At 52.1% G+C, this 12735-nt stretch overlaps 1 protein-coding gene across 9 annotated transcripts in view; it reads right to left on the bottom strand.

Annotated features, from left to right (window-relative positions):
- Cacna1b (calcium voltage-gated channel subunit alpha1 B) overlaps positions 1 to 12735 on the bottom strand; it is a 157824-nt gene that overhangs the window by 74207 nt on the left and 70882 nt on the right. For 3 of the 9 annotated variants that reach the window (XM_076569298.1, XM_076569302.1, XM_076569301.1), the window contains exons 17-21: positions 11477 to 11544; positions 8418 to 8524; positions 5404 to 5466; positions 1155 to 1946; positions 77 to 294 (exon numbers count right to left, since the gene is read on the bottom strand). In XM_076569298.1, the coding sequence (XP_076425413.1) occupies positions 77 to 294; positions 1155 to 1946; positions 5404 to 5466; positions 8418 to 8524; positions 11477 to 11544 (1248 nt within the window). The remainder of the gene's footprint in view (positions 1 to 76; positions 295 to 1154; positions 1947 to 5403; positions 5467 to 8417; positions 8525 to 11476; positions 11545 to 12735) is intronic. The other 6 variants (XM_076569303.1, XM_076569306.1, XM_076569305.1 and 3 more) reach the window with 3 other exon arrangements.

Genomic DNA, 12735 nt, shown 5'->3' with positions numbered 1-12735 from the left:
CTGGGTCCCCAGTCACTGACAGAGAGCAGCAGCAATGGGGTGGCTGGGCCTGCCATTGGTACAGGAAGATACTCACTGGGCACGACAGTGGTCTCCCCGGGGGGGCCTGTCAGGGTCACTGGGACATGCACAGTGGTGCTGGGGTCTGAAGGCTGACTGCCCATCCGGGTGACATTACGCTGGTTGTCTGCATCTTCTGGTTGTTCTTCCACTTTCTGGAGACAGGTGCTGGGCAGCATGTGCAGAGGGCCCACACCTGTAACTGCAATGGCCTCCAGATCACAGTGAGGTTCCCTGAAACCAGAATGCTCATTAGTCTGACGCAGTAGGTGAAACTCCTTATGGCTTTCTCTCTATACAAGGCAAGTAAATCTGGGGCTACCACCTCTCCTCATGTTCTGCATGGTTCCTATTACCCTACACACATTGTCATTAGGTCTAAAAGGAGGGTATAGAGCTGACCCATCTGCTTTTAACAGAGCCAGACACTATTGGTATTATAGTCTGTAGGAGGATCAAAACCCCTTGGAAAAAGAAGCAGTCTAAAGTAGGCCATTTTCCCCCAGGACACCCTGCCAGGGATATCCTCCACCCGACTCCCCAGGAAAGGCCCAGCGCAGAGTTCTACCCACAGAAGGCAGTGCTCTGTAGACTGATGGTCAACAACGGCCTCCAGCTGTGCCTAACCTGGTTTCTGCCGGTCAGCGGTCAACGAGCAAGCACAAAGACCATGGCTTCAACCTCGACCTCCAGTCTCCATGTTTCTTCAAGAGTCAGAGCCAAAAAGCGGGACAGTACCCTCTGGTCCATTTTTTGTAAACTCAGCTGGCAACCTTGCTTGTTTCTCCTCTCCCAACATCCTCCCCTTCATCTACAGTACCCCCAATTTTCTCTTCTCCTGGGTGCTCTGCTCCTTCCCAGGTCAATGTGTTCCCAATGTCTCCAGTCTCTCCCTAAGTCCTTTGTCCCTCCCTGTGTGTCACTGAGTACACACTAGTTGCCACAAGGGATTTACCAAAGGGAAAATTGGGAGTGTGTGTGGGGGGGGGGGGGGGAGGGACAACAGGAGCAGCCTGGCGGAATCATCCTGTACCTTTCTATTATTTGCGGAAGGGCTCCTAGCCCCCCTCCCCCATACCCTGCCTCTTACATACTTGGGCTGGTGGTTTCGGGTTTCCTTGTCCGCTTCTGCCACGATGCTCTCCTTCTCTACAGCCTCCTTCTCAGGGGCCTCAAGTGTTGGTGGCCCCTTATGCCTTGCACGGTGCCGGCGTGTGGGCTCCTCGCTGTTCTCTGCCTCGCGGGGGCCCGTGCGGGGGCCTCGATGACGTGGGCGTCGCTCGCCCTTGGGTGCCAGCACTGGTGCGGTGCCCTCTTTACCCGAGTCCTGTGCATGCCGGTGGGCACGGTGTCGCCGGGGCTCGCGTTCAGCGGCCTCCTCTTCCGGGGAGCCACGCCGGTGGTGACGCCTGTTGCGCTCACAGCGTGCTTGCACTTCAGCCCCTGCAGCATCCTTGCTGTGACTGCGGCGAGGGCGCGGACGTTCCTCCCGGGTCGTGGTCGTTTCGGTGTTTTCGCTCTTGGGACAGTCTGTCCTGTCCTGTTCGCCGCCGCCAGCAGGGGCCGTGGCTGAGCCCTTGTCCCTATCACGGTGCCGGTGGTGCCTGCGTGGAGGGTCTGCACTTTCAGGCGCCTCCGTGCCTTCGGGCTTCGACTTGTTCCCCACAGGTCCCCGCAAGCCATCCCGGCCAGGCTCCACCACTAGGGGCCGGTCCATGTGTGTCTTCATGTCTGGCCTCACATGGCGTGTGCTGGCATAACGCAGGCGCTCCTCGGGGTCCATCTCGCTGTACAGTGCCTCACAGCTGGCACGCAGGTTCTGCAGCCTTAGCTGACTGGCCCGCTGCTCCCACACTGAGCGCGCCTTGGCCGAATTCTGCTGCCTGCTGCGGGGAGACTATCATGAGTGTCACCATCCAGCTTATCTCTGCCTCACAGGGAAGCCGCAGATGAACACAAGCGATGGAGGAATGTGGGGACAGGGAAGGAGAGGTAACCAGAGCCTTAAAGACCCCTGCAATGTTGCTGATGGGGGAAGAATGGGGGTAGGGGTGCAGTTCAGCTCCTCCTGTCAATGTCCCAGAGTCTGAAAGGTGCAAGGCTGTGAGGATGCCAGGTACCAGCATGAGTAGGTAAACGGGCAGCTAGCCAGGAAGGCAAAATGGGAAGGGAGACCATCTTGCAAACCGAGAAGAACCGGTGGAGGCACCCTGCAGTCTGCCTTGGGAGCTGGCGGCCCAGGAGGGCTAGACAAATGGACACCTCTAGAGGCACTTACCCTTGGTACCTCCCAAGGGAGCAGGTGGCCCTGTCGTGAGCAAACAGAACTTCTGCTGCATTCTGAAGCACTCAGGCAGCCCCCACTATTTGGCTCAACCAATTACCAGGAGCCAAAGTCATGTCTAGAGCGGAGGAAACCTGTTTTGCAGCCACCAGTGCCCTCCTGGCTCTGTGGGGAGCCTCATACTCCACTGAGAAGAGAGTTGGACATACCTAGAAATCCTCCAGCAACAGGGGTGGGCAGCAGTCTAGTTCAGTTCTCACTGAACCATAAAAGGCCTCACCTTCATTCAAATCTCACTGGCCCAGACATCTTCTGTTCCCACATCCTAAACAGAGAGCTCTTGTCCATTCTGGGTTCTTTACTGAATAAAGCCAGCAAAGGATGTGGCCCCAGGCCCACCTCTGCCAAGTGGAGACCTCATTTGAGGCTACAGCCTCATCCTTCGGTCTGGAGGCTTCTGGATAACCCCGGCATTGTCTGGGGGTTCACTAACAATGACAGCGACAGCATCAGTGCTCTGGGTTCCATACCCACCTCATACAGCCTTTATGACCACCTCGAGGACAGGTGCTTTTCCTGTGCCCATTTCAAAGGATGAGCACTGAGCTTAGAAAGAGGGCATGATCTACTTGGGGTCCAGAGTTAGTCGTTGATGGAGTTAGGTTCACATGCATACAGGGCAGGAGGGAAGAAGTGCCTGAAGAACACGCAAGCTCTCAGCCAGACCCCAACTGCCTCAAACCACAGGTGCAAACTGTGCCCCAGGGGACAGCCCAGTCACCGGAAGACTGTTCAGTGGGAGGCTTGCAAATCTTATCCTTTCTCTGTGTGAGGAGCCAGCCCCGGGCAAGTCTGAAAGCCGATAAAGAACAACAGAAGCTGTGCCTCCTCCCCTAGGAGCTCAGGTGAGGTTGACAGAACAACAAGACGCATCTGCTACTTGTCCTCACCGGGACATCACACCCATGATAGCTCTGCTCCAAGAATGCCCTCTAATACCCACAGAGCTTCCTTGTCCCTGTAGGGCTCATCTTTGCACAACGCTGGAAGACAAGAAAAGGAACAGGGCCTGAAGATATGCACCCATCTTCAAGATCCTGGGAGGGTTGGTATCTGGTCACTTCCTGGACCTCTCAACCAGTCAGTACACCAAGATGGGCCTGGCTTCTGAGTCCTCTCATCAGCAGAGAGCTGGCTGGCTCAAAGGAGCATCAGGGCTGGGGCCAGCACCACAGCTCTCTGTTGTGAACGATGGGCATTGACGACAACAAGGGTATGCACGTATGCACAGGCCTGACGCCCCAGCTCTGTGGGATGGCAGGAATGGGCTCGCTCAGGTCTAGCCTTGCCCCAGGTATGACCCTCTCTCAGGAACCACCTCAAGTACAGAAGAATACAGGTTGCCCATGGGACTGGAGGGTATCACTGAGCTTGCAGGGGCCCCTCAAAACATAGAACAATACCAACTAGCTGGCTAAGGGCCACCCACTCACCTCTGCTGGCTGCTACAGCCTCCCAGTCCATTGCTCTGAGACCTAATAACACCAGACTGTTAATCTGATTCACAAACCCATAGAGACCACGGGCTCCTCCCAGGACAGATTCCCGAGTCTCATTCTACACATCTGGGCCATCCTGCCCTTGCCCTGGTCACTCTCTACAGCTGTTCTTTGACCTCTGCCCATTGTGGCTAGGACAGACAGCTCACTCTGTTCCTCTTCAACAACTTCAGAAGCAATTCAAGATCCTCTCTTGAAAGGCAAACTCCTTGCTGACCTATCTTGCTATATGGCTGGCAGCACTCCTCAGGCAGAATCCACACTGAACAGGGCTCCCTAAGGAGCCCCGGGGAAGAGCTGCTCTCAGGACGTCCTGGTCCCAGTTTTAAACGCTATCCAGCCATATATGGAAGGTGTGAGGCTCTCAGCTAAGGCACTCAGGACAACTCAAGAAATTCCTTTCACTCAGAAAGGAATCTTGAGTGTCTGTGCTCCTGCTGTGAGTCTCTGGGCAGAGCTGGCCTGTCACCTGATGCTATGGAAGGGTGAGGCATCCCCGGTATGTACCACTGACACCTCACTTCTGCCATATGGAAGTTACTGAGCACTCAAGAGACTTTCTCACTCTACCAGGCATCAGGGCCCCAACACCCGGCGGCATCTCACACTTGTGAGAAGACTCAGACTGCTCTGTGCTGCTGTCAAGGAGGCCCACAAAGCAGCCACGAGACACAGAGGGGACCCGACTATCCACGCAGAGGGCCCAACTACAAACGTTCCTTCTCTACCATGAGGAGCCGCCGGCAGCAGACAACACCAGCACTTCCCTGGGAGCTCAGGTGAAGTCAGGAGGGAAACAGGACTGTCACTTACAGGTCCGGGCCCCATCCTTGAGGGAAGAATCAGGAGCACATCTCCCAGGAAGAGCTACTCAGGGCAACTAGCCAGGCTGGTGTCACTGCCAGGAAGGCCAGCTTGGTCTGCTCCCTACCTTACTATCCTCCCCTGTGAACAGAATGTGGGTCCCCATTCTGCTCCCAGGCCCTCAGCATTCATCCCTGGATTTTTAGTATTCCCCTAGCCTATGTACTACAAGCTCTATAGAAGCTTTGTTCAAACTAAAACAAGGCTGCCTCAGTTTAACTGACTCATCTCCCCAAAGTAAGGAGGGGCTAAGAGGAGCCAAGGAATTGTCACCAAGAACTCTCTCTGTCACCCCTGTGCACAGGACTTCATGAAAAGCACAGAAGACCTGAGTCTACAGAGTTCCAGCCTATCCAAGAAGTAGATACATACAAGGTACTAGAGTGACTGCACACAGACAGACAGCAGACAAAAGGACAGAGACCAGAAGGGAGAGGAAGGCCAAGCTCAGAAAGACCTGGGCCTGTGAGGAGGACTTGGGGACAACAGGGAACATGCCCACTACTCCCACAAAAGGCTGGGCTGGAGCTGCCCATGAAGCAAATGACTGGGGGGAAGCAGTCAGGTGTGGAGGGAAGAGGTGTGCACATAGTTATCATGGAGCCACAGATGGAGAATTGTAGCAGAACCACTCACGGTGAGTTTACGCTGGAGACAGATGAGCTGCGAGATACAGTACCTCGAGTTTGCTTTACAAAACTGCACATGCAAGAAACAAAACATAAACAGGAGTGAGAAAACCAGAGAACGTTCTGAGACACAAGTGGCACTTGGGCACCATGTCAGTGCAGGTGCGGGCCGCAGTGCACATCTGGCAGAAGGCTGCAGATGCATCCACCAGACAGGCACTGGCCAAGACCAGGGCTAAAGAGAAGCTGAGAACCAATTCTACATGTGCAGAAAAGTGAGGCTAAAGTGAGCCAGTAAACCCTACATGGCTAGAAGACAAGACACAGTTCTCTCCGAGACCATCCATCACCACAGCCTGGCCCACACTGCCCTGGGAGGAATGGTCTGGGAAGAGTTACAGCCACCTTTATTGCAATTCCAACAGTCTCCCACACCTAGAGACCCAGGCAGGCTGACCTAAAGCTGTGGGCTTTGGATGAGCACATGGCAAATACAGGAGGCAAGAGCACCCTTACCATGTGAGGCTACAGGCACCCACCCCACCTGGCTTCCCCAAAAGCACCTGGCCTTTGCTCCCAGACCCTCAGTTCCCAGATTCAAGTCCCACGGCTTCTAGGTCACGGTGACCCCAGGAAGGAATCAGGCTATGTTACCAATCCACCTCCCATGTAGCTATTGCAGCCACTTCCAAGTGATGGGAAGAAGATTTTCCAAAAACAACAGAGAAAGCAAAAATCTCTTAACAGTCACTTCTTTTCACACTGTCTTCCCAGGGATGGTCGGGGCTTTCCAGTGTCCCTTTTTAAAGGCTGAGACCTTTACACACTGTACATTGAAAACAGTTCACCTTCACAAAGGCCCCAGTGTGAGCAGGCATGTAAGTATATCACAATTCTGCCGAGACAGTGACTGTGAGTGTGAAATTGGGAGCATGAATACAGGACTTGTGACTGAGAATTTGAGTGTGTGAATTGAGTGGGAGATCATATGCCTATGTGTGAATGTATGTGATAACATGTAATATTGTGAACGTAAGACTATGCAAGACATGAGTGGGATTCCGTGTGTGTGTGTGTGTGTGTGTGTGTGTGTGTGTGTGTGCGCGCGCGCGCGCACGTGCGTGCACACCTAGAAGACTAGGCAAAGATGAGGAGTCACAGCAGAGAGCAGAAGATACTCTACACTTAGTGGCCTACTCCTTAGGAGCTTCCATGGGGGCTACACAGGACTGTGCCTCACCCCAGCAATTCTGGAACCACCTGCCATGCTTGCCAGAGCACAGAAGGCCTCACTCACCATGCATACTGAAGGTCCTTCAGCAGCCCCACGCCACCCCAGGAAACACCGCTGTAAGACTGCCAAGGTTTCTGACAGCCACATTCTCCCCAGTCTGGCAGCAAACCACCAGAGGGAGCTCACATACAGCTCCTGAGCCCTCAGAGGTCTTAGCATGAGTGGCAAGAGCCAACAACAGCAGCCCTCACACTCAGTACCATGCACACATAGGAGAGGGCTCACCTAGCGTGGCCGATTCCCCAGAATCTCTAGTCAAGTCAGACTAACATATACTGTTGTACATAGCCCGTCTCTGGGGATGCACATCTGCAACAGTGTCTCCAAGCAGGGACAGTGGGGGAAGGAATGTAGGGGCAGTTCCTTCTGGGCTACGCTAAGGTCTCTCTTCCCTAGGCATCAGTCTAGACAGGAACACCTCCAGGAATGGCAGCCCTAGAGGCAGCAGGAGCTGCTCATATCTAGGAACAGCAGAGAAGGCACATGCTAAAAAGAACATCACTTCATGCCACAGGTCTACGTGAGGCTGGGAGCTCATCATGCCAAATGTTTACCTGCCACCCTCTCTACAACTGACCACCACCAGCTCACAGAGCTCATATGAAAGATACAAGGAGGGACCTGTCAGGTCTCATCAACCTTAGGATCAAGTTACTGAATTAAACTGGCCAGCTCGTCAGTAATTGAACTAGCCAGACAGTGGAATAACAGGGTGGAACACTGAGCTCCACAAGCCATCTAAGCAACCAATGCCATGCCCCAAGCCTGCTGGTTCCCAGGAGCTCAGTCCCCATGGGCTGCAGCCATTCTGGCTGACAATTCCCATGCCAAATGCTTTCTCTACACTTAGAGACAAGTGCTCTGAAAATACTATCTGATGACCTCTTGGAAGAAACAGAACCACTTTGGGTACACACACACACACACACACACACACACACACACACACACACACACTCACATACTCAATCACTACACCAACATCCACAACCAACCAATTCCAACACATAATTTAGCAGTGCAGGCATAAGTCACCACAAGGTGCCAAGTCAAGGTCATGTGCCCAGCCTATGAAAAGTATGTGGCAAGATGAGTGTGCAGCTTCAATGCCAGCAGGGTACTTCTCCAAAGAGTCACCTATGGCCAAGCCACGTGCCCAACTGTCCTGACTCCTACACACCAAACTCCTCCCAAGTCCCTAGACCTCTATGAATGTCACTGTACCTGAGAGTCAGCGAGCTGGCAGGGAGACTGGATCTTCCCAGAGTACACCTGCCCTTTCTCATCACAGATGCCTCCATGCCAAGCACTTGCAGAGACATTTTTGGAAGTGGCTGGGCTATCAAGGTGCCACTAAAACCTTCTGTCTCACAAAGTACATTTCTGGAAAAGTGTGTGTAAAATCTACATGCTGACTCTTTGCTCCCCTGACCCCAGCCAGGGCTTTGCCAAGGAATGAGTACTAGGGCCACCCAAACACCATCCAGTGAATCAGAAGACCAGCTAACCCTACCCAACACGAAGGCCACATCCTCACACTCTGCCCATGTTCAGGCTGGGGAAAGCCATAAAGTATGCCCAAGTGAGCCCTGTGCTCAGACTCCTTTCAACACAGTTCAAGGGGACGGCTGTGCCTTCACCAGGCCTGGCCAAGGCAGGGGTTCTGAGGAAGACATAGGCTCTGCTGCTTCCCAAAGCCACCCATATTCCATCCCCGGGAGCCTTACGCGGCGATGGAGATGTTGGCAGCAGACATGGGGCTGACTTCAGCTACTTCTTTGGCCTTCTGAAGAGCAAGCTTCTGATTGGCTGCTTCTTCCATCTCCTCTTCATCCTGTTTGAACAACAAAACGGGCTGTCTTCTTAAGGTGCTGTGGCCACTCTGAGGCTACCTGCTCTTCTTCCTAATGCCTGTATGTGTCTTCTGCCCTCCAGACCCTGGAGCAGACGTCCAGGTCCTGGGTGGGCAGAGTGACCCAGGATGAGTTCTCTGTAGTATTCTTCAAGACCTCCTCTCCTAAGTCTGTGGCTAGAAGTGATAGTATCCAGGATTCCTGCATCAATGTTGTCTAGCTTGTGCCGTCTCCAGCAGGTTTCACAACGTGATGACTCCGTATCTGTGCCTGTAGCCAGACCTTATTCCTGAGCACCCCTAGACCAGTACAAACCCACTACCAGAATTTTTTTTAAACCTCAGGTTTATCACAGCAAACCTGTTCCTGTCTCCATCCCTGTGTCCTTCTAGGAACTCCTGAACCACTTGAACAAATGTGGCCTACCCCACAAGGCCAGGAATGAGGACAAGATGCCAAGCTCTTCCTGTTCCCACTAGGACTATATTCCACCTTTGAGTTTCTCTGCCTGAACCACTCAGATTCCATGAAGCCCCACATGGCTGTTTGCCACTGAAATGGGACTTGTGTTTGTGCAGTTACCTGTCCAGGAAGAGGAATCAACAGCTGAGTCCCCATGTCGCTAAGCGAAACCAACAAGCTATGCTCCAGGACTCTGAATCAATACCGCTGCTGAGTCCATGACCCAAGAAGGAAGACCTCCATGTTGTTCATGTTAACTACTGGGTCCCCCATGGTTTCTTAAAACTCCCAAGCCTAGGCCTACTTAGCTCCCCTGAAAGCTAGCATTCCTTAAAATGTACCCTAATCTGCTTGAGGAGCACAAAAGAGAAGACCCTCAGGCTTCAGGCCCAGGAAAGAGATAACTAGTTCCCTCATACAGCACTCCCAACCATGTACTCTTTAAAGGTAGGAGACCAGTCCTGGTTTACAGCACCCTGGGAAAGAGCCCTCCTAATCACTCCAAGGTAGGTATATGTTAAATGCCCTAAATATCCCATGAATAATTTGTTTGAATTTATTTCCACTTCACAGAAACATAATTAGTGCTATAACACACTTATCAAAATGTTAAGTTATTACCATTTCACTATTCAATATGCCCTATAGGTTCATCTATCAAATGCTTTGTTTAGGAAATGAGGTCTAGCTGGAAGGCCTAGGTCACCAGGGGATGTCACTGGATCCTGTTGATCTGGCCCCTTCTTATCCATCTCTGCTCCCTAACCACCAACAAGAGAGCCACTGTGATCCACCACAACTTTCTGCCATGATGTCTGACTCTGCCATGGGGCCTAGGGACAGAAGAGTCAGCCAACAATGGACTGTAAGCTCTGAAACCATGAGGAAAATCAAATCTTCCGCCTACGGTCCCGCTTCTCTAGGTGTTTGTCACAGCAATGAAAAGCTAACACGGAATGGATTAAGTCCTCCCTTCTAGGGCTCCTGCCCAACCCAGGCAGTGTCATGTGATCAGACAGACAGGCTTCCATTGGTCCCAATTCCCAAGGCAGGAGGACTCCTGTAGAGGATCCATCAGACAGAGTTCTGTTTACAGACAGGTCCCTGAAGACACTGCCTCCTCAGCTTATTCTTGCCCACAAGGGAACTAGCAGAGAGACATCAGGACTCAAGTGTTCTCCTGCACAGGAACTAATGTTGCTGGCATCCCAAATTCACATGGTTCCAGAAACACTAACACCAAGGACAGCTCTGGAAATACATGGGTTCCCCGGGCGGTGCATGTCAACCAGGGATCTGACCACAACAGGATGGCAATCATCAACACTGGCCAGACTGATGACAATAAGCAAGCTGATAGAATTCCTGAGTCCTCAGAAGCCAGGGATCAGAGCAAAAGGGGTGTCCTGGACTCAGGCACAGCCTAGGGGGTCATGAAGAAGAGGAAGGCTAAGTGGAAGCCAAAGGAGGCTCATGGCCACCACACTGCATAAGCAAGGCCCTCTTCAAAGCATCTAAACCTGCGTTCCTCAGACCCAGAACAAGGAAAACACAGGACTGAGAAGGTCAGACTTGGGAGAAGTGCACAGGTGCCAACCTGAGCACCAGAGAACACACAGCACCCCTTACAGAGACATGGTACATGCATATACATACGACATTTGTAATGCACGCGGTAGCAGCCTCCATACTGGACCCAAAAGTTGAATCAAAACACAAGCCTAAGGCTGACAGCAGGCACTCTAGCTACCTAGCAGGCAGCAGGACAGGCGACTGAGGGTCACCAGATAGGAGCTTATGTCTTCTAGAGGGAAACCAGAGAGAGAAATGTGTATAATCATGTCCCCCACTGGGCTTGTACATGAGAAATGAATATTGAATGGTCCCTGCTGGGTACTGCCAGAGAAGGAGCTGTCCTGCTGTGACACAGATGTGCACAGACAGAACCACCGCTGCTCCTCCAGCTTCCAGCCAAGCTGAACATCTGAGAATAGCACTACAGGTGTCCTCCCACTGCCCTTTCAGGTTCTCACAACTGAGTATTTCCTAGGGCCACTCATACATCTTTTTGTCTGGGAACACTCCTCACCCTCATCACACACCTGCTCAGCATATCTCAGGACCCTGTACTTCTGTGGCATGGGTAGTCCTGGCCAGTCTGTACCTCCTGTGCTCCTACACCCTATCCTGCTGTTCATTCTTTCTTCCAAAGCCATAGCTTCTCTGGGAGCCTATCCACACATGTACCTACCTTTATGGCCATGTCTCTCCTTGCTTCTGTGGCAATCCTCTATACCCAGAGCTCTCATTAATGTCTCTCTGTTCGTGACTTTAGGGAAACTCCCCTGAAGTCACATGGACCCGGACCTAGGAGCTGGCCTTCCTCATAACTCCATAACTTCATCCAGTAACGTATACTGAGTCCCAGACCTTCTAGCACCTTCTAGGCTGCAGGTAGTGTTTCTACATACCTTGGTCAACTCCTGGGCATTGGCAAGGTTGTCCACAGCAATGGCTAGGAAAACATTCAGCAGGGTGTCTGGTTGGCTCCAGCTAAGGAAGGGAGCCCTTTGCCCCACATACTGTTTCATACCATCCCACCATGGTTGCCCATGAAAGACAGAAAGACCCATCTACCAAGTCCCCAGTCTCTATCCCCTGAAACCATTAGCCCATTCCAGGCTGTTGTACCAAATGCACAAGGCCCCTTCCCCCACAGCCTCTGATCTCACAAGCAGGATTGTGCCTCTACAGTTTCACATAGCTCACCCTTCTCTAATACACACACACACACACACACACACACAGAATGGGGAGGGAGCGAGAGTGTGCTCTCTTCTCACCTAGGATCTTTGGGGATGATGCTGTGAACCAGAGATTAAAGACTGTGTTTAATCCATTTGCCTTTGGCTCCTTCAGAGGATACACAGACCACTAGGCCCTTTTCTAGTCTGCATGAGAAGCCTTGAAACAAACACACCCTGCCTCACAGGCTCCAGACATGGCTCCACCACCTTCTAGGGCTGTGAATATAACCTACCCAATCTAACACACAAATCCACCCATGACCAGCACCTTCCAGGCCCCAGTTCCTAAGCTAGGCTCACAAGCTCCCATTTTTTTGTTGTTGTTTTTTGTTTTGTTTTGTTTTGTTTTTTACTTTGTTTCATTGTGAACTCCTGGGCATCCTTCCTCAACATGTTCCCCCAAGTAACACTGGAAATGGGAGGGTGGTTACATACAGTGGTCTGATGCCCAACACTGCACCCCACCCTAAACTAGCCCTATGGTGAAGTGCTGCCACCACCCTTTGGGAACAAGGAAGCCGCAATTACACAGCGTGTGTGATGGTCTGAATGAGATTGGACCCACAGGCTCATAGATTTGAATACTTGGTTACCAGGGAGTGGCATTTCTGAAAGGATTAGAAAGTGTGTTCTTACTAGAGGAAATGTGTCACTAGTGGTGGGTTTTGAGGTCTCAGAAGTCTAAGCCAGGGTCTCAGAAGTCTAAGCCCAGAGTCTCATTCTCTTCCTACTGCCTTTGGACTGGATGTAGCACTCTCAGCTCCTTCTCTAGCACCATGTCTGTCTGCTGCTGCCATGCTCCAGGCCATGATGACAATGAACTAAACCTCTGAAATTGTAAACCAGCCCTAATCAAATACTTTCTTTCATAAGAGTTGCTGTGGTCATAGTATCTCTTCACATCAATAAAACAGCTGAACCAG

This window comes from Peromyscus maniculatus, chromosome 4 (genome assembly GCF_049852395.1).
Source record: "Peromyscus maniculatus bairdii isolate BWxNUB_F1_BW_parent chromosome 4, HU_Pman_BW_mat_3.1, whole genome shotgun sequence".
Taxonomy (NCBI): Eukaryota; Metazoa; Chordata; class Mammalia; order Rodentia; family Cricetidae; genus Peromyscus; species Peromyscus maniculatus.
This window is presented reverse-complemented; position numbering and strand designations above follow the sequence as displayed.